This window comes from Vulpes lagopus, chromosome 5 (assembly GCF_018345385.1).
Source record: "Vulpes lagopus strain Blue_001 chromosome 5, ASM1834538v1, whole genome shotgun sequence".
Lineage (NCBI taxonomy): Eukaryota > Metazoa > Chordata > Mammalia > Carnivora > Canidae > Vulpes > Vulpes lagopus.
Window position 1 is genome coordinate 17,681,042 of NC_054828.1, and position 22,280 is coordinate 17,703,321.

At 47.9% G+C, this 22,280-nt stretch overlaps 1 protein-coding gene across 3 annotated transcripts in view; it reads right to left on the minus strand.

Moving 5' to 3' along the window:
• CHST11 (carbohydrate sulfotransferase 11) overlaps positions 1-22,280 on the minus strand; it is a 275,929-nt gene that overhangs the window by 251,115 nt on the left and 2,534 nt on the right. The window contains exon 2 of one of the 3 annotated variants that reach the window (XM_041756669.1): positions 22,027-22,090. In XM_041756669.1, the coding sequence (XP_041612603.1) occupies positions 22,027-22,057 (31 nt within the window). In that variant the 5' untranslated portion in view covers positions 22,058-22,090. Of the gene's footprint in view, positions 1-7,031; positions 7,628-22,026; positions 22,091-22,280 lie in introns of those variants that run through there. The other 2 variants (XM_041756668.1, XM_041756667.1) reach the window with 2 other exon arrangements.

The window sequence follows — 22,280 nt, forward strand, 5'->3', positions numbered from 1 at the left end:
CAGGATCCACCCAGGTCTTCCACTTCGAATCATCGGTCCCTTCAATCTCTATATTCCTACTGAGTGCCTCCATAAGTCAGGAGCTGGGGATGATTGTTTTTATTCATGAATGCCAAGGATCACACCCTGAACATTTTGTGGAAGAATTTCTCAATACGAGCTCTGTTAAAATTTTTCTCAAATCTCTTTTACTGAGTTGTAGTCTAGTTTAGGGGTGGTAGGGTTAGAGAAATGGGATTTACACAGTGACCACTTTACCAAAGTGCATGACCAGCTGCCCAAAGATAAACACGAAGCTGCAAGTAAGAAGAATCCTGGCTTCCCATGTGCTTGCCCCAGGCCCCCCACAGCAGACTCTCCTCAGACCCTCCAGGGCTTCCCATCCCAAATCTCTCTCCACGCCACACTCTTTTCTGCTGCTCCTCCCTCTGCTATCCGCTTTGAACAATATGCTGCTTACCCTGCCCCTTCCCATCTCAAGGATGGGCTTTGGGCTGCCCTATGCCTAGAACATTCTTCATGGGATGGACGTGTGGATGGTTCCTTCCCTCCCTTGAAGTGTCTGCTCTCCAAGGTCATCTTACCAGTGACAGTCCCTAATTACCTCTATATTAAATTGCAACTCCTGCCTCCCACCCATCTCCCCTGCTTTGTTTTTCTCTCTTCACACCATCTGATACACTACCTATTTTACCTCTGCACGTGCTTAAAGTCTGGCTACCCTACTAGAATGTAAGTGCCCTGGGGGCAAAAATCAGTGTTGAATCCCCAAGTGCCTAGGACAATCCCTAGTGCCTAGCACAGAGCAGAAAAGAGAGAGAGACAGAGACAGAGACAGAGCTCATAAATTTTGATCAATCATGTTTGATCTAAGATATGTCAAATCACAGTTTCCAGGAATTTTTAACTGACAGACCAAACTCTTCAGTGACCTCATAGGAAGATGTACCTTCCTCTCTGTTGTCATAAAGATGAGGTCTCAAAACTCAAGAGAAGAGAAACAAAAAAGGGGAAGAAAAATAAAATGAAGAGCCAAGTGACCTTCCGGTTTTTCTAAGAATCTGAATTCCCAAGCCTGAGGCCTTTTGCATCTGCCCTCCCCAGATTAAGAAGAGTTCTTCCAGTTTGTGGATGGAAGAGGAGGAAAGGGTGGAGCTTATGCTTGTAAACTTTTGACTTCCTGTTTTTAAATGGCTGTGCTAGAGCTGGTCAGAAGCAAAATGACTTTCCAACCAGATAAATAGAAACTGCAGCCACTTCTGCTGCAGGATGGGTTCCCCTTGGCCCCAGGCCCCACAGAAATCTCCAGCCACTCTTCCCCTTGAGCCTGACCACCACTTTTTACTTCAGAAGGCAATGACTCAAGGATTCCTTAGCAGTGGCTAGAACTGTTAGAGGAAATTGCCTAAGTGCATCTGTCTTCCCTTAATGCAGCGAGGAAAATGCCCCACTGAGGCGCCAACATGTCACCCGTTGGAGCGAGACCCCACATTGGACAAGTCTTACCCTTCAGCTATTTCATGTGCTTTCAGAACTCAGAATATTTGAGACCCTCCTGATGCCTTTTCAAAGGAAGTTTCAGATAGCCAAAGAACAGCCCCTACACATTGCTTTGACTCCAAACTCACTTCATGTCTAAGCAAAATATTCTTTTGTTTGTTTTTAAAATTTTATGTATTTATTCATGAAAGACATAGAGACACAGGCAGAGGGAGAAGCAGGCTCGGGGGCGGGGGGGGGGGGCAATTCAGGACTCAATCCCGGGACCCGGAATCACGACCTGAGCCAAAGGCAGAGGCTCAACTGCTGAGCCACCTAGGTGCCCTAAGCAAAGACAGTCTTTAATGCAGAATTAAATGCATGCGGGGGCACCTGGCTGACTGAATCAGCTGAGCACTGGACTCCTCATCTCAAGTCTCCATCTCAGGGTTGTGAGTTCAAGCCCAGCGTTGGGTGTGGAGCCTATGTTTTAAAATAAAAAAAATAATTAATTTAATGTAATTAGAGGTAAAATATGCACAGCAAAAAAAGAAAAAAAAAAAAGACACAGGACTGACATCCTGCAAAGGAAGGGGGACGGGGTGGAAACATATGCAAGTCTATAAATGGAAAAGTTGTGATTAAATTTTGTCTTTAAACTTAATAACTGGGATCCCTGGGTGGCGCAGCGGTTTGGCACCTGCCTTTGGCCCAGGGCGCGATCCTGGAGACCCAGGATTGCATCCCACGTCAGGCTCCCAGTGCATGGAGCCTGCTTCTCCCTCTGCCTGTGTCTCTGCCTCTCTCTCTCTCTCTCTGTGTGTGTGACTATCATAAATAAATAAAAATTAAAAAAAAAATAAACTTAATAACTAATCACCATAATGATGAATTTGTCTAAAATACATCAAAATGGGCACAAAACACATAATATGATCTCAACTATTTTTTTAATCTATATATTCTATAATTTGTAGAATAAAGCACCAGTTGTCTCTGGGTGGTGGAATAATAAATGACTGTTTTTCTTCTACACTTCCTAAATTTTCTAAAAAGAGCACATATTATGTTTATGATTGGACTAAAATTATAACACGCAAGTATTGGGCATTCAATCAAATCAAGTGAAGCTACGAAGGGGTAACCCAAGAAGTCTTTAAATAAAGGGTATAATCTTTCAATACACCCATCCAAGGCAAAGAAATCCCAAGCAACAGTGAAAGTAAACATACAGGCGAGAGGAAAAAAGAGTAAGAGAAGCAGGGAGAAAAGGCATTCTCCTCCGTGGGCTTCTCTTCTTTTAACAGGAGCTTTCAAACAAAACCACAATCCTCCGGAGTGACACAAAAGGAAGGTTCAGAGGAGCTGTCTTCACACACTGGGCACAAATGCAGCTCCAGGGGGCCTCTTGGCTTTGCCTTGCACAACAGAGCCCCATCAAAGCCCAGCCGTCTGGGGCAGGTATGCAAGACACTTTACTGTGAAGGATGCACATTTCCAGGAGGCGTTCCACTGAGCGACCCAAAAGTGTGCAGAAACCACCAGCATGTGGCTCCATTTTCATCAACTTCAGGAGCAGCTCACACCACAAAAGGTATTCGGCCTGCGGATGGGTTTCTTCAAGTCAGTAGCTAAGCAAAGCCAAGCTTCCCCAGGACCCAGGACACCAAGCAGTGCCCCAGCTGTGTCCTACCTGGGGGAATGCTCTCATCTGCTGCGCAACAACTTAAACCAAATCTGTGTCTGCAGGAGGGGGGTATCTCAGGTCTCAGAGACCAGGAAGGCAAGGAAGGGTCCCCACCAGACAGACCCAGACTCACTTGAGAGGGCGTTCTTGTCAAGGCTGGAAAACCTTCCTGAAAACCAAAGAAGTGGGCCTTCTAGGGCTGAGCCACCTCATGCTTTCATCCAGCAAATATTTTACTGAGAGCCTACTAGGTGTCAGGCACTGTGTAGAACATGGGAATGAGAATGGGGCCTAAAACCTGATCCCGGGACGCCTGGCTGGCTCAGCCAGTAGAGCGTGTGACTCTCAATCTCAGGGGTGTGAGTCCAAGCCCCACATGGGGTATAGAGATGACTTAAAAATAAAATCTTTAAAAAAAAAGCAAAAAACAAACAAAAAAACAAAAACCAAAAACCTGATCTCAGCAAAGACTACGGACTCAGAGCATCAATGATCTAAAGAAGGACACCTGTGTGGCTCAGTGACTGGGTGCCTGCCTTCAGCCCAGGGCATTATCCTGGAGACCCAAGATCAAGTCCCACATCAGGCTCCCTGCATGGAGCCTGCTTCTCCCTCTGCCTGTGTCTCTCTGCCTCTCTCTCTCTGTGTCTCTCATGAATGAATAAGTAAATATATAAATCTTTAAATATATATATATACCTTCATTATCATATATATATATATATATATATATATATATATATATAAAGAAAGCTGCCTTACTGACAAGGCCTACTTCTGCCTAATGCTCCAACCAAATGAAAGATGGATCAACTACTCAAATTTAGGAATTAGAATAGTACAAAAGACAATTGGCCCCACATCAGAATCAGAGGGGGAGACAGCCAGCCCTCCCCATCACTAGCAGTTTCCTTCCTCCTTTCTCTCCCTCTTCTCACACTCCAGATGTTCTCTGGCCACCAATGAAGCTGCGAATCCATTTCTTTTGGAATACTACTTTTCTATTTCAGATACAGGTACGTGGAACTCCTGCCAGAGGGCTCCAAATTTTTAGCAACACAATCTATGCCATGCTGTGGTCCCTTCTGCCTCCCCCTGGGTAAGCTGGAAAGCCTGAAGCTGCAGAGCCTGGTGAAAGGATCATCCCACCACTACCCTAAATCAAAGAGGCAACTTTGGTCAGCTAACTTTTAAAGAAATCCAAAGTAGTAGAAAATATGTACATAGCATCAGCTTTCATCAGGTTTGTTTCATGCCAGTAAAGTTTAATAAAACAGAAAAAAAAAAGGAAAGGAAAATGTTTAATACTGGTTTCAAAACATATCTTTATGTCCCATGTCATCATAAACTGCTGGCACAGAGTTTTCGTGGAACCAAATGCAATACAAAATAAGGAAGACTCTTCAATTGACCCATCTTCAGGTATACATTCAACAGAAGGTATGGAAAGTACCAGTTGCTGAAGACTGGGGAAAAAGAAGACCATACTCATATAGATATGAATAATAAACAAATGCCATTTCTGGGAGGACATGGGACCCAGAAGGGAAGCAAAGGCTGAGAACAAAGGCCAAGGGCAGAGGATCCTTATCAGAGCACCCATAGAGAAAGTTTAGTCTCCCTGATTCCCAAAGGCTAGTCTGAAAAGTCCAGTGCCACTTTCAAGCCAACGTTGTAAACGAGGGCTGGAAATTTTAGCAAAGTGCCAATTACAAGTTGGAAGCTTCTTCCTCATGTCTCCGGTTAGAAAGTTCCTTCCTAATTCTTGGACAAGAAAAGCAAAGCCCAAGCTGCCCAAAAAGCACAGAGAGCGATGGTATTAGTTAGTATCTCCCCAGACAATTAACAGGTACAGAGAAGTTAAAGTGCATTCCCAACACAGTCTAATAGCCATCCCTGTTCTAGGTCGGCATTTCTGCAGAGTACTACCTGGCATGTTCCATCCAGGCAAAATTTTAAGTGACCTAAACACATGTCTACAGTCTAGACCAAATCCTTCGGCCCTTTGTTTAAACTGGTTGAGCCTAAGTGTACTCGCACACCACCCAGTCCCCCAGTCTCTGGGGTGGAGTCTGGCCTGGCCTCCAGGATGCTTCTGTCTGTCTGGCCTTGGATGCTGCAACCACTGCCCACGGCCCAGAACCTAAGTGATGAGGTCCATTTTTAAATCCCTTAGAAGTTTCCCAACCACCGGTTTGGGTGAGGAGACAAACAGGGCTGCAGTTTGCTGACATGAAACTAAAAATACCCCGTTGCAAACAAAAGCCATCTTTTACAAGTCTGGCTCGGATGTCCTGAGGTTACGTGTGGTAGCGTCAGAACATATCCTTGGCAAGGTGGCCGCCTTAACAACTGCTCCAGCCGGTGAGTGCCCGGCTGTCAAGGAAGCTCACCCCGGCAGCCCTGCCTGATTGATGGAAAGAACAGCTTCGGTCCTCTGCCACCCACCCAAACACAGGCTGGAAGAATTCAAGGCTGCGTCTGCTCAAAGTGTTAGATACGCACCGAAAGGAGAAGGAGGGTAAAAACAAAAAAACAAAACAAACAAACAAACAACCCCATTTCCCTGGAAGGAAATGTGCTTCCAGTTCCCTCCTTGCAATTATAAAAGCAAATTATTGCTGTGGCTCTACTGAGAAAGGCAACTCGGAGGCGTAGAAAAAAAAAAGGGATTTCGAAGCCACTGTGGCCCAGAGGGGCCTGCGGGGTGAGGTGGGGCGGGGACACCTCGGCTCCCCGGGGAGATGAGCCACCAGCCGAGCCGAGGCCTCCTTGGGTGGTTTTTACCTGTTGGGCTTGCGGGCGGATCGCCGCGCTCCAAGGCGCCCCTTACCTCCTCGGGTCCCAAACTTTCCTTAGCGCCCCTTGGAAGGGGCGAGCCTCCATCCTCCCCTCGTCCAGATTTCAGACGTGGAACTTGTCTAAGCTTTCGAGGGCTGGGGGGGGGGGCGGGGGGGTGAGGGAGGCCCATTGTCACAGGCCCCGAGCCCTCCGGGGACTTCGGATGCTCGGACGCCAGGAGGGGGGAGGCAACCTGACCGTCAGCCCCGGGCCGGGCCAAAGTTTCCTCCAAAACTGCTGCGGCCGAGGCGGGGGCAGGGGCCGTGACCAGCGCAGGGTGGGAAGAGCCGCGGGGGTGGGGGCGCAGGGTGAAGCAGGCCCCGGGGCACCGGCCGCAAGGCCGACGTGGAGCCAGCCCCGGGGGGCAAACACCGGGCGCCCGGCCTCTTCCCCAGCCGGGCGGAGGGGCAGCGCCGGGCACCCCGCCTCTCCCCACACCTCTGCGCGGCGCCGAGCCCAGGACACGTGGGAGTCAAGCCTCGGGCTCCCCGGCTCGCAGCAGGGACTGGCGACCTCGGCGGGGGCACAGCCTTCGCCCCCGCGCCCTCCGCCCCCCACCCCCAGGAAAAGGCAGCGGGCCCGGGCGCAGGGCGCCGCTTTCATCCCCAGATCGCGGCACCAGCGGGGAGTTGCGTTCTGTGCAAACCCGCCTCCCACCACCCGGAGCTGAGCTGCACACGACCTCTCTACCTTGCTCTGCTACCTCGCAGACAGACAGACAAGAGACACAAAGAAAAAAGGGGGAGAGAGAGAGGAAAAAAAAAAAAAAAAAACGAAACCCACCAACTACCGCCCCTCCTGCGCCCATCCTCCACCCTGGGGCCGGGAGGAAGAAGGGGAAGGTGAGCACGTCTTCCTTCCTCCTCTCCATCCCGACTCCGGGCAGACCGGGCAGCCAGGAGCCCCGAGGTGGCTGGGGAGGAGGTAAGGTTGGAAAAGGCAGAAGCCCGGCGCCAGCGAGCGGCCGAGGGAGAGCGCGAGAGGGGAAAAATATCCAACAAAACCACGCTAACGCGCCCCCTACCTGGGTGCAACATACTTTGGAAATAGAAGATGACCAGGATAAAGGATCCCAAGCAAGTGGCCAGCACCATCCGGCAAATTCTGTTCATCCTCATCACTTCCAGCAGCGCCGGCTTCATGGCTTTGTCCTGGCTACGGGGACCGGGCTGTCCGGGAGGCGCGCCGGGGCGCAGGAGCCGGGACCCTGCCGCGCGGAGCGGAGCCCGGGAGGCGCCGGGCAGGGCCGGGCAGGGCTCGGTGGGGGCACGCGCCGGCGGGCTCCGCGGCGGCTCTCGGGGCCCCCGCCCCGGGCACGGGTCTGGAAGGCGCCGGAGTTGCCCGGGAAGTGCCGAGATGCGTGGAGCCGCCGGCTGCGCGCGCCCGCTGCTCCGGCTGCGGCTCCTCTCCGCCTCCCCGCCGCCGCCTCCGCTCTAGCCGGCGGCCGCCGCGCTGCCTCCTCGCGGGCCGGGCGGCTGGGGCGCGAGCGCGGGTGGTGCGGCCGCCGCGCTGGCCGCTGTGGCTGTGGGACGAGCCCCCTCCCTCCGCCCCGGAGCCTACTTCATTGCGCTCCGACGATCTATACGCTCCGGGCTGGGCTTTACCAAATGCAACTCGCAGCCCCCGGCGAGGGGAGGGAGCGGCGGAGAGCCGCGAGGGAGGAGGGGCCGGAGCGCCGGGGCGGGGCGTCGCGCTCCCCCCGCCCCTGCCCGGGAATTGGTCGCGTCCAGCTGTTTCCCGGGGAGTGCGGAGTGTGCGCCGCGCTCCCGCAGGGTCCCAAAAGCCCTCAGTCCCCGGCCGGGCTCGGCCGCCGTCTGGAGGTTGTGTCAGCGTTTCCATGACAAAACCCGGAGGAAAAAAAAAAAATGCGAATAGAATCGCCGCGGTGCTGCCACCCACCCCCGCCGGCGTCTGCGGAGGGACGCGGCTGGGCGCGCCCACCGGGTGCCCGGGGCGGGGGGGGCGCGGGGGGCGGGGGGCGGGGCCGAGAGGCTGCCCGAGCCCCCGGGGGGCGGGAGCCCTGGTGCTGACGCTCGGTACCGGCGCTTTCGTTTTTTCATCCGAACCGCAGCCTGCCTCGAGCGCTGTTCTAAGAGAGGAGTTAAAGACGGCTGCCTTGGGGTCAGGGTCAGGGAAACTCCGCTACCCCGGGGGCCAGGCGCGCGCCGAGCGCCCCGGGGCTTCACGCCCTCTCCCGTCCACCGGGCAGAAGGGCCTTGCTTGCGGATTTTAAGACTCTGCCTTCCCAAAGGGTAGATGGAGCTGCCTCCAAATCCTCCCAAGTGCACCGGAGCCCCAGCGGGGGGGGGGGGGGTTGCCCCCACGAAGTCAGCACCCTCGGGACTCCAAACACTGATGGAAAAACCCCAGCCGGCCTTAGCATTGGCAGGTAAACGGAAAGACGGCGTTGCTTCCTTGTCTTGTGGGAAGTGACTTAAAATTTCCAACCCCGGGCATTTAAATTGTTCAACGGTCAATAAAGTGGATGTGCAGGCGAAGGGTGCGAAGATCTCCAGCTCACCTCCCCTGTTCTCACTCTGGAAAGCTACCACAGGCCACTTACCCACCCCTCGGCGCTGAAGATCTTGTTCCCCTGCCCTTTAGGGTTTCTGTAAGCAAAATGATGGGGGCTGCTATGTCTTTTTATTTTCCTTGTAAGTCTACATCGGGTTTTTATGAGCAAACGGAGTATTTAAATTCCAACAATAATATTTGTGGGAGGGGTGATGTTATTGTAAAGACTGACTTTTGTGTCATCCAACTGTTACTACTATTGACCCATAATGAAATAAGAGAATATGCCTTTCAATGCCTCTCACATTATAGGCATTTGATAAATACTTAATGTATCTGAATGTAAAGGGACTTACCCTCTTCCCAGTCCATCAGACACAACTTGCAGACACACTCATGCAGCAAAACCCGCCTCCTACCACCTCAGTTCCCTTCCCCCCAAAGTTTTCCTCCAGAATTGCAAGGTAGGGAAAGTAAAATGTTATCAGCCTCGCCTTTGATTACAGAAGACAACTGATTACAGCACAATATGTGTGTAACTGGTATGTACTGTATTAATTTGTACTCACTTGTGAAGGAGTTACTTGCTAAAGGCTGCAGAGCTGAACAAGCCCCAGAACAAAGTCATTCATCAGTGATTCTCCCCACAGGAGATTGGGATGGGAGTTGAACACATGGCCACCTGCCCCAACCAAGGCAGGGATTCTTTGCAGGGAGTATGGTTAGATGAGCACTTGCAGCGCTTTGCCTAGAATGTCAGGCTCTCATTTTAATACCTGGTTTTACAGAGCAGACGAGTGTCACCCAGCTGGTCTCTCACCTCCCAGGGCAGAGACCACACTATACCTAGACAAAAGCCTGGACATGCATAAGGCGGTCTGAGAAGCCACAGGACGAGGAAGAGCTCAGAAGTGTAATCTCTGGTGGATCTTGATGAGTTGGGCCACATGGTAGAGAAGGTGGTGAGCCATGCCCAACATCTGTTTTTTATATTCCCACAATCAGTCAGGAATTGGCCCAAACATACAGTGAGGGGTAAGGCTCTTGTTGGTAAACTACCACCTCTTCCAAGAAGCTTCCCTGATTTCTCACCTGAAGTAGCTTCTTTCCTCCTCAGTGCTCTGAGTACTAGATCCAAACCCCTCTTGGATCACTGTACCCACTAGGTGGGGTTTTATTCCCCTCTATCTCTCTAGTGCTCATGACTGGCACTGGGTAGGTACAGATAAGTCAGAGATGGAGAAGTAATGCCTTCTCGGGCTACAAAGTTAGATCACCTCTAAAGTCTACCATGATGGTCACCGGTAATGGACTGTGATTCTGTTATTCTACCCACATCAGGGGTGAGGGAAAAGGTTCCATTATCTCTCTCATCACACGATAACTTCCCAACCTCAAATGGACTCATTGCTTTCTACATTTCTGTTCTAACAAAACTTTTTCACCTCTTTTACTCATGCTACATGATAAATATTGACCAGATAAAGCACAGCATTGACTAATAAGACTGAGGAGAAGGGAGAAGATTTGGTATTTTGAACTTTGAAGAGAGGAGAAGGGACTGCCTTTCAGATCAGAGTCTTTGTTTTCCCCAATGTATCAGTCAGGACAGTCCAAGTTATGCTTGGTTTGCAGTAACAAACAAGCCACAATTTCAGTGGCTTACAACCACCAGGGCTCACATCTCACTCCACCGTGTCTGTGGTGGGCCAGCAGAGGGGCTGTCCATGTGGCATTTTTCAAGGATGAGGCTGAAGCAGCTGAGGATGATGATGGTTGCCATGCCTGAGGAGAAGAAGTCTGTGGGGGGTCTCACTTGAACAATTCAGTGATCCAGCCCGGAAGAAGCACATGTCCCTGCTCTTCAGCATTTATCCATCAGAGCTACTCACAGACAGTTCCATGTCACACTGAGGCCAGGAAGTCTGAGCCTAAAGCACTTAGGGAGCCGTCTTCCCAGCTGCAACCCCCAGTTCCCTTCAGATTTTATTTTCCCTTATTTTTCTAATTCCCTTGAACCCTGAGAGCTCCGGCAAACCAGCACTGTGCTCTTCCTGGGACCTGGCTAAACCTTGCCACATTGGGAGGCTTGAAACTTTCTCTCCAAATTAAACAACATGCAAATAAAACACGTGAAAGCCTGGTGTGGTCCTGAAAAACACATTGAGAAGAAAGTTCTATTTATATGGATGATCTTGGAAAACTCACAGGCAAGGAAGAAAGAGATGTGAAATAAGAATCGTCACTTGCGTGTGTCATCAGCAATGAACCCACAGATATTTAGCAAGCCCCCCAATCCCTGCAGACCAGGCTCTACCTCCTTCCCGTTGACTGTGCCTTCAATGCACAGTCTTGCCGAGATCTGACAGGACTGGCAGCCGTGCCCCTTTCTGCCTTTGTTTGGAGCGGGGAGTGGGCCCAGGGCACTGGGAGACAGAGAGCTCTTTAGCATCCTCGGGAAAGGGGGGCTTGTCTTCTGCCAACATCAACCAGGGGCCCCAGCTCCTCCGAGGACTGGCCTTGCCCATTTGCATCTCTCCGGCATCTCCAACACAAAGTACGCTCAGTTAACCAGAGCACAGTAAATATTTGTGGAGTGGAATCAGAAACCATTTGCCTAGAGCATGTGGTGATCTTAGGTACAGACTTTCTACTGGTAGGTAAACCGCAAGCACACAAGTGGGTGACTCATGACATAGCTCTGAGACCAGAGGCGTCCTCGCAGGCTTTTTAGAACAAGGTGGGGAAGAAAGAGGAGAAGGGGATGGGAGGAGGGGAAGAGACCAAGAAGGACAAAAGGAAAGAGGAAGGAAGATGATGAGGGAGATGAAGAAGGAAGAAAGAAAGAAGCATCCACTGTTATTCTGTTCGTGTTCTGATGCTACTTTTGCCCCTCGGCCCGGAGTAGGCCCCGGAGGCTCCTCTCTTGCCTTCAGGAGGAGAGATGGCTGTTGGACCCCAGGGCTCGACCTCACTCCAGGAGCCCCCTGCCTGGCCTCACCCCCTCTGCCCGTGTACGCACAGCACGGACATCAGCTCCCGGGGCTGCTCCCCCCACAGTGGGCCCTGGCTGCCTCCCAAAGGCCCCTCCAGACCACCCAGAAGGAAGCTCTCACCCTGCAGTCAGGTGACCTTGCTCCCTCTGCCCAGCCCCACGCCTGACTCAAGCACCATAACAGTGGGCGCTGCAGCTCTTTGCAGGGCTCCCTCCAGCCAGACCATGTTCTAGGCTTTTGATGTGCTTCCCCTCACCACCTGCTTCCAGGTAGGGGCGGGCCACTACTATCCTTGTGTCACAGAGGAGGAAACTGAGGCAGAGAAAGGGGACCTACCATGCCCAGGGTCACACAGTGGTGTTGGCAGATTCGAGGTCACAAAGCCAGCAGGCAGCAGCAGCGGCTCCAGAGTCCCCTCTCATCTCCTTCCTTTACTGCCAGTCAGGCTGAGGGTGTAGACCACAGGGACCTGTGTGCCCTACAGATGCAGCTGCCTCAATGGGCAGGATGCCAGAGAGATGACATGGCACTCTGGCTGTCAGGTGCCCTCACTGGTCATCTCCCTTGTCACCCCTGCCAGCCTCTTCGCATGCCCCTGAGAATCATCTTTCCAGCCACCGCCCTCCACCCCCCCCCTTCGCCGGCCTCCCACTGCTCTTCAGTCATGACATTGGCATCTCTTATGCGTACACTGACATCCACGGCCTAGTAATTTGTTGAAATATTCATTTGTATTTGTTCTCCTGTATCTTTGACTTCTCCACGACCCCTCCCTCTCCAGCAGATTTTTCCACCTGCCTGAGGGATTAGATAAAGACTTTCTTGGAGAAGCACATAAAATGATGGGAGAGAGAATGCCAGGGAGAAAAGGGGGCGCTTTGGTGGAGATTTCTGCAGGGAGGGGTGAGTGCCCTCCCACCCTGTGTCCTGTAGTTACCAGGGGAGACAGGAACCTGGCACCATGGCCCCCGTGTTACCAGAGACTCCAACCAGGGCCTCAAGCATGGCCTGAAAGTTACAGAGCTCCTGCTCTGGGAGGACAAGAACAGGAGATGCCTTGGCGGTGACCAATGTCCCCAACACAGGACCAAAAGGGCCTCCAAAGCTTTGGCGCCATGGCCAGATGAAGACACCAAGAACCTCTAACTGAAAACCTTAAAATTTCTCACTCCCACATGGAATTCAAAATAGAAATCCTACCAAGGCAGAAAATACATAAGAAGGGAGCAGAGAAAGTTCAATTTTTTTTCTGATTTTTTTTCCTCTCAGCTTTAATACATAAATAAAACCTATTGACTCTAGGTGTACAGTTTGCTGACTTTAGGCAATTGTGGATTTTTTTTAAAAAGATTTTATTTATTCACTTGAGAGTGAGCAAGAGAGAGTTCAAACAAGAAGGGGCAGAGGGAGAGGGAGAAGAAGGCTCCCTGCTGAGTGAAGAGCCAGATGCAGGGCTTAATCCCAGGACCCCAGGATCATGACCTGAGCCAAATGCAGATGCTTAACCAACCAAACCACCTAGGCACCCTGAGTTTAGACAATAGTAAACGGTACATAACCTCCATGACTGCAATCAAGATACAGACTATTTCCACTGTCCAGACAGTTCCCTCTTACTCCCCTGCTGTCCATCTCCTGCCCAGACCCTGGCTCCAGGTAGCCACTGACTATCTTTCTTTCACCATGGTTTTGCCTATTCTATATATATTTTTTTTTGTTAAGTATAAAAAATATATATATATATGTATATATATATATATATATATATTTTTTTTTTTAAGTAGGCCCCACTCCCAGGGTGGAGCCTGACATAGGGCTTGAACTCACAACCCTGAGATAAAGACCTGAACTTAAAAGAGAGATGCATAACTGACTGAACCCCCCCCAGGCACCCCCGCCTTTTCTACAATTCTATGTAAATGGAATCATGCTCCTTTGTAGCCTGCCACAGTTAGCTTCTTCCACTAACAAAGTTATTTTGAAATTCACCCACCTTCCTATGTAATTCCTTCTTTATTGCTGAGCAGTATTCCACCACGTGGATTTACACAATCTGTTCATCTGTCCATCAGTTGGCAGATATTTGCACGGCTTCCAGTTTCTAGCTAATATGAATAGCACTGCAAAGAACATTTGCATGCAAGTCTTTCCATGAACAAATGTTTTCGTTAATCTTGGGCAAATACCTAGGACACTTTATATAAAGGGCATGGCCTACCTCTCCCCCAAAGTCACTGTTGGACCCTATTGCATTGCTACCAATAGAGAAGGAGACTCAAATCCTTTTCAATACTTAGTGTTGTCAGCCTTTTTACTCTTAGCCTACTGAGTGTTTAATGATCTGTCACTTTCATCTCAACTGCATGTCCGTGATGACCAGTGACACTGAGCATCTTTTCATGAGTTTCTTTTTGTTTTTTAAAATATTTTATTTATTCATGAGAGACACGGAGAGAGATTGAGAGGCAGAGACACAGGCAAAGGGAGAAGCAGGCTCCACAAGGGAGCCCGACATGGAACTCGATCCCAAGTCTCCAAGATCACACCCTGGGCTGAAGGCGGTGCTAAACCGCTGAGCCACCTAGGCTGCCCTTTTCATGTGTTTCTTAATCATCCAAAAATCTTCTGTTGTGCAGAGTTTGTTCAAATCATTTGCCCATTTTTCACCATTATTTCTTTTCTTATGATCCGTTGTGATATTACTAAATTCTTCATATTTTCTGGGAACAAGCCCAGTTTCAGATATATGTTTTGCCTATGTCTGCTTTCTATTTTGTTTCCTTAATTGTGCCTTTGGAAGAGCAAAAGATTTCAAAACCAAAGTCCATTTCAGTAAGTGTTTCTTTGATGGCTCATGTTTTTCTGTTCTGTTAAAGAAATCGTGGCCTAACTCAGTGCCACAAAGATTTTCTCCTGTGTTTTCTTGTAGAAGCATCACAGTTTTAGCACTTATGTTGAAGTACTTGACTATGTTGAGTGAAATTTGGTATCTGGTGTAAGCATGGAGGTTCTTTTTTTAAAATACAGATGTCTAGTTGTCCCAGCACCATTTTTATATAATATTATTTTATCCCATGTTGTGCAGTTAAAGTATGCCACATCAGGATATAATCCCCATGGGCATGCTGTAGTCCTCAAGACATTAATAATAGATAAGATTCCAAGGATGTTATAGAAATGAGACCAGAAATGATTTCATCTTTTCCCCCAGAAAATCCCTTGGGATGTTCTGTACTGTTATCCCATCCTCTGTATCACTTCACAAGTACACAGAGGCAAAAGCAGCCATCTCCTTGGTCTACTGACAAACATGACCATAAACCCTCAATGGGCCCATTTTGTTTCATTTACTAAGGACCTGACTGGATAATCTAAGAAAGACCAATTATAACTGCCCTCCCTACAATTTGCAGGAACTGTGTATTAAACATCTCTCAATCCTGTGGTCTTTGAGGGCAGTCTAGAAATACATATTAAATGAGTGATTTAATTTTTACCTGCAGCCTGGAAGAAACTATAAAATATTGGCAAGACCAGTGCTGGGAATGGTGTGAGGAAAAGAGAACCCTTAGGTACTGGTGGCAGAAATGAATATAAGTCAATACAACTTTTACAACATTTCTGGAAAATGAGCCAACAATAATTTGACTAAAATCACTAAGTTATTGATTCAAGGAATTTGAATAGTCACGTACTTAGCTATGCCAAAATCACCTGTCTAGCAATTAGGGTTTGGTCTAAAAAAGTATAAGACCTCCATACAATGGAATACAACTACAAAGGAAATGACTGAATCAGTTAAAGATATTACAACCCAATATGTATATATGTTCTTACTTTTGTATAAATACGTAAGCAAGTCAAATTATATTTATATCCAAATATATACATTTTATACAGTATTAATGGTAGGTATTCCTGGGTGTTAAGATTTTTAAAATCAAGTTACTGCATCATCTAAGTCATTTTTAAAGAGTATATATTATTTTTTAAAAGGAAAAGCATACAGCTATTTTCATTTTCAGAGAGAAAAAATGTCCTAATAAAAGGAAAATGTTTCTTAAATCATCAAAACCCAATTCATGCCCCTACTTCTTCTATGAAATTTTCCCTAAAACCTCGGCCTACGGAGGTATCTTCTCACTTGTAGGATACAAAGCCCTTCCACTATAATTCAGCACTTCTTCACTGTTGCATGGCTGCAGAGTCATTGAGTGAGCCGTGCCCTGGCTCCTGGGCCACACCTCATAAGCTCGTGAAGATTGATTTAGGGGACCTGATGCCACTGACCTAATGTAATGCTAGGCACACAGCAGATGGCCAGCAAGTTCTTGCCAAATAATTTCCTAATGCATTAGAAAGGGCTTCCGTTGCATACCTACTGCATGCCAGACTCTGCTAAGCACTTGACATGCACCACCCCAATCCTCACATCAATTACACAAGGCTGGCACAAGTATCCCATTACTCAGATGACAAAACTGAGCCTCAGGTAAATTACAGGACTTGCTTACGTTTGCACAGCTCAGAAGTGCCACATTATATGGCTCCAAGACTCATGCTTCAGAGTATCAACCATGTCTGTATGTTCTACAGACATCTAGCAGGGCCTCCTCTAGACTTCCTATCTAGATCATGCCTTACCAAGATCAAAGGAGCTTGGCGACGCAGGTCAAGGTGGGGGTGGCAATAAGGAGATAAAGGAGAGGTTTTCAGGCCGTCACTTGGCCTATGCACTCAGACATGCTCACTTTCAGAGCCTTTCCTTCCTGCAGATCAAACCTCCATGAATTTTAAACCAGGGTTTTAGCATTTCCTCTCCCTGCACATAGTTGTTCAGATGGGAGGATGAGATGAGTCTGTGTCAATGACTGGAGCAAACAATATTCACCTTTGTCTTTTTTTTTTTTTCTTTTTTTGCCTTAGGGCACAGTGAAAAACCATGCCTCTCAGAGTTGTCTGTGACCCTCTCTCTGGAGATGAAAGGACTCCTATAAGCCTACTGACCCAAAAGTATTGTGAGGTGGCAGGGCATGAAAAAGAGGAATTATCTAAGTATTCAGGGTTAGAGATGTTTTCCCCTGAAACAGTCCCTTGTGTTCTGCAGGCAGCCTGAAAAATCACTGTTAAATGTTTGACCCTAAAGTGCAAAGCTCCTGTGTGTCAAAGGAAAATGAACAAAGAAAGAACTTTTTTAAACAGAAAATAAAAATATGGTGAAAATATTCATGGGGGCGGGGGGAGAAAGGAAAAAGAGCTAAACTTCTTTGCTATATGTAAAGAGCTCATATGACAACTAAGATAATACCACCACGACCCCAGTAGACATATGAATAAAAAACATGGATGGGATTTTTCACATAGAAAAAGGAAATGTAAGTGGATAATAAAATACGGAGAAATGTTCAACCTCAATGATAAAGAGAAGCAAACCAAAGCAAGAAGACACTCTTTTACTCCAACAAATTAGCAAGGCTTTGTGATAAATGATACCTTACCCCTGATGCTGGGTGGAGTGAGAAGGGGATATACATACATTGCTGGTAGAAGCAATTGGAATGAACCCTTTTGGATCTGGCAGTAGGGTTGAGGCACCAAGTGTGGTTACTGGGAGTGTGGGCTTTGGAGTCAGGCAGATCTAAATTTGCCATTGGCAAGTCCCATAACATCTTTGGGTCTCAGTTTCCTCATCTGTAATATGGAAATGATAATACATATTTTTAGAATTGTTGGGAGGACTGCACAGATCAAGTCTGGCCCATAAGAGGCACCCGTGACTGTATGTTGAGCCAGGAGCTGCTAATGCAGAAAAGCAGGAACAGGAGAGAATCTGCATTAGTGGTAGCCCCACAAAGTCCTGTGGCACTGGCAGTGTGGCCTCTTTGGACTGACTGTGTATTGGGATGGTGGCATTCCACCTCCCTTCTTCGTGCTGACTTTTTAGCTATCTCCCAGCACTTTTAGCATTTCTCTGAGTTACCCATCAATCCTTCAATGAAGTCTTTCTCCATCTAAGTCAAAGCTGGTTTCTGTTGTGTGGCCCCTTCCTCCCTCCCCTTTACCTTTACCTTTATGAATAAGGTAAAAAGGTGCCAGAAGCCAGTCACCCTTGCTTTTCTAGATACATTGTGACCAGCACACCCAAATCTGATGGGGGTTGAGCTAAGAGATGGATTCGCAGCCACATGTGTGCACAAAGTTCAGCCTACCTCTAACTACTGCGTATGTGACACTGCTGTGAATTGGATTATGTCCTCCAAATTCATATGTAGGTAGACACGTAAAGCCCAGTATGACTGTTGGATATGAGGCCTTAAAAGGGATATTAAGGTTGGGTGCCTGGTGGCAGGTGGTTAAGTGTCCAACTCTTAATTTTGGCTTGGGCATGATCTCAGGGTCGTGAGATCAAACCCTGTGTTGGGCTCCATGCTCAGCAGGGAGTCTGCTTGGGATTCTCTCCCTCTGCCCTTCTCCCCACTCAAATAAATAAATAAATCTTTAAAACAAAAGGGTTATTAATGTTCAATGAAACCATAAGTATGTAGCCTGAATCCAGTAGGACTGGTGTCCCGATAAGAAGGGAAGAGACTCCAGAGCTCTCTCTCTGGCACACTCACAGAGGACAAGCCCTTTGAGGACACCTGAGAAGGCTGCTATCTACAAGCCTAGGAGAAAGACCTCCCAGAAATCAACCCTGACAGAATCTCAGTCTCGGACTTCTGGTCTCCAGAACCACGGAACAATAAGTATCTGTTATTTAAGCCACAGAGTGTTTGTTATAGCAACCCAAGTAGACTTTGGGTGAGTCCCTGTGGAGAGGATGCTTGTCATATTTACAGCCACCCAGCATCTTTGAGCATTCTACATTGCAAATCCTTCCCATTCCAGGGAGGAACCAAAATATGTGCTGGTTCCCAGCATGCCTTGCAGCTAAGATGCAGCAAGTGACCTTGGCTCTGCCCATCAGACATAAGTGCTATGTGCCAAGGGCACAGCCACACAGGTCTGGCTCTTTGGAGGAGCTGTGAATTCACAGAATTTATGGTCCCACATTCATCCATGTGAACCTTGGATCTGTGCCAAATGACAGAGTATTTATTTTCTGTGGTACCCAAAACAAATTACCACACATTTGGTGGCTTAAAACAACAGAAATTTATTCTCTCACAGCTTTGGAGTCCAATAGTCCAAAATCAGGGTGTCAACAGGACTGAGCTCCTTCTGAACACTCCAGAGTAGTTGCCTTCAACTGAGAACTCTGATTGACACATACTTGACTTTCCAGTCTCCTTTTTCCAACTGGAAAATGCAAAGAATAATGCATATTTCTATGTGAAAGAAGCCAATCTGAAAAGGCTACATGCTGTATAATTCCAACGACATGACATTCTGGAAAAGGCGAAACTATGGAGGCAGTAAAATGATCAGTGGCTGCCAGGGCTTAGTGAGGAGGAAGCGATGAAGAGGCAGAGCACAGAGGGCAGTGAAAATACTTGAATGATACTGTAATGATGGATATATGTCATTAAACATTTGTCCCAACCTATAGGATGAACACCACCAAGAGTGAACCCAAATGTAAACTATGGATTTGGGTGATAACGATGTGTCGTGTGTAGCTTCATCGATTGTCATAAAAGTCCCACTGTGCTGGGGAATGTTGATAACAGGGAGGCTACGCATCTGTGGGGGCAGGGGCATAATGGGAAATCTCTGCACCTTCCCCTCAATTTTGTCGTGAACCTTAAACTGCTCTAAAAAAATAAAGTCTTAATTTTAAAAGGACATCTTTAAATTATAGAAAGAAATTATCACTGAAAAAAACAAATAGAAAGATTGGACGAGTATGCTTTAAGATCCCTTCCTGGGACGCCTGGGTGGCCCGGTGGTTGGGCATCTGCCTTTGGCTCAGGGCATGGTCGCAGTCCCAGGATCGAGTCCCACATGCGGCTCCCTGAGGAGGGGGCCTGCTTCTCCCTCTGTCTGTGTCTCTGCCTCTCTATGTCTCTCATGAGTGAATAAATAAAATCTTAAAAAAAAAAAAAAGATTCCTTCCTGTCCTGACACTGGGGTGACTCTAGGATCATGAAATGCCCTCGGTTCCTGTAGGTAGATGCGTCAGACCAGTGCCACCAATATTAGGAACTCAAATGGAGATACTTTTAAATGTGACCTCTGTGGGGCGGGGGTGGGTGTCTTGACCACAAAGGGATGTTTGTCAAAAAAGAGCAGGTCGAATGATGGGTGCTGGTAAAGAACAATAACCTTGGAACCAAAGTCTCATTCTGTGGAGTCGAATTGTTAATATTCAAGATGTTAAATAATCTCGTTATGATCATGATAAACGGAGGGCTCCAAACCCAAAAATTGAGAATGCTGATCAGCAAGGGAGAGCAGCAAGACTAATTGCACACGGCAGGGTGTGAACTTCAGAGCCATGACAGAGGGAGGGATAGGGCTCGCTTGCTCTCTGGAGAGGTTGAGAAACCCTGGAGCTGGGGGGTCAGAGGCAGGAGTTCTGATTCCAGCTCTGCCATCTGCCGACCCTATGGATGGAAGCAAGTCATTCCCCTTTTCTGGGTCTCAATAGCCACGCATGATTAAAGCCTCAGAAAAGTAATATCCCAACAGACAAGTGTTAGGATCTGTTCTATGAAAGGGCTACTATTTTCTCCTTGTTTTTTTTTTTTTCTTTTTTAAGATTTTATTTATTCATGAGAGACACAGAGAGAGAGAGAGAGAGAGAGAGGCACAGGCAGAGGGAGAAGCAGGCTCCATGATCCCGGGACTCCAGGATCACGCCCTGGGCCGAAGACAGGCACTAAACCACTGAGCCACCCAGGGATCCCCTCCTTGGTTTTAATTAAAAAATCAGTGCCACTTGGATGAGAACATGCCTCCTCTTGATGATGTACGAGGTAATGCTCAATAGTGTTAACCTGAAACAGAATCCAGCATCAAATATCACTCAGGTAACTCCAGACCAGGAACTCTGTCAGGAACATCTGGGCTCAGAAATCTGACTCCCAACTAGCACAAAAAGGGCCTTTTCAGGGCACCTGGGCGTGGTTGAGCGTCTGCCTTCAGCTCAGGTTGTGATCCCGGGGTCCTAGAATCGAGTCCCACACTGGGCTTCCCGTAGGGACCCTGCTTCTCCCTCTGCCTGTGTCTCTGCCTCTCTCTCTGTGTCTCATGAGTAAATAAATAAAATATTTTTTTAAAGTGGGGGGGCTTTTCTTGGAGCCCGTAATTGGAATCTTCAAGAAGCAGAGCCGGCTTTGGGCATGACTGGATTCAAGGGTTCGAGCCATGTCTTCAGGACAATGCCCTTTTCCAGCCCACTACTCCGCTGTCCTCTGTGTTTTCATTCTCAGGTGGCCGCCGGCTGCTCCAGACTTACCTGCTTCAGCTCTGTATTCCCTGTGGAAAATGCATGCCTCCTTCCTGGCCACTGCAGCAAGTCTAGTGCTTCATTCCGATGTGCCCAGCTGTGGTCCCCTGCCCATCCCTCACGGGGACAGAGAATGTGGTGTTCTCATTGGCCAGGCCTGAATAGCATGCTCTATCCCACAGCCAGGAATTGGATCAGCCCCACCCACAGCACAAGGACCAAGGGAGTGGACAGGATGGTTCCCTGTGAGGTCAAGATGGATTATTTTATGAGAAGGGATTCTGAACATGAATTTGTTGCTTCTGCAACAAATTACACAAACGTGGTAGTTTAAAATGACAAGAATTTATCAACTTTAAAGCTCTGAAGGTCAGAAATCCAATCATCCAATCTTAGTGGGCTGAAGTCAAGGTTGTTAGCAGGGCTGTATCACCTCTGAAAACTCTTGGAAGAATCTCTTTCCTTGTGTTTCTTAGCTTCTTCTGGAGACCACCTGCATTCCTTAGCTGGTGGTTCCATCCTCTATTCTCAAGGCCCCAGCATAGTATCTTCCAATCTCTCATTCTCTCTCTTTCTCTCTGAAGCCCTCCTGCCTCCCTCTTATCAAGATCCTTGTGATTACATAGGGTCCACCCAGATCATCAGAATCCTCTCCCTGTCTCAGAATCCTTGACTTAGTCACATCTGCAAAGTTCCTTTTGCCATATAAGGTCACATAGCTACAGGTTCCATAGATTAAGATGTGGGCATCTTTGGGTTATTAGTCAGCCATGATTCACCCCATCCCACTGGATGACAAAGAACAGATTTCTTTTTAAACCACATCTTCATCTGTCCAGAGAATACAAAAATCAGTAAAGATTTATTGCTAATAATGAATATCCTATAGTAAAAAGTTTATTGGTCATTAAGGTCTAAAGACATAAGTTTGAGTCCAAGCTCTACCGTTACCTGGCCCTCTTTCAGTCTTTGGTTTTTAATCTCTACCATGAATATGCTTACCTCAATCCTTCTGTTTCTGTGACATGTTCATAGGAGCACATTTATATCACAAAGCAACATACAAATGGAAATTGTCATTTCTGGCACGAAATGTATGGACATTAAATTTCACCCACCTTTGAGCCATCCATGCCAAGCAGAGGCCATGAGTTTTCTCCCCCCATGGAAGACAAATCCCACCTAGAGCCAAAAAAGTAACTCATCAGCTTTGAATCTTGAGGTAGCATTAGAAACCAACATTTGCCAAGAGAGAAAAGGACTTTCTATATTTCTTTAGCTCTCATGAACACATTAACAGCAGCCAGGCATGGCTGCCCAGATGCCCAAGTTTATTCTGAGTACAATGTTATGGCTCTGAAGACATGGGAAG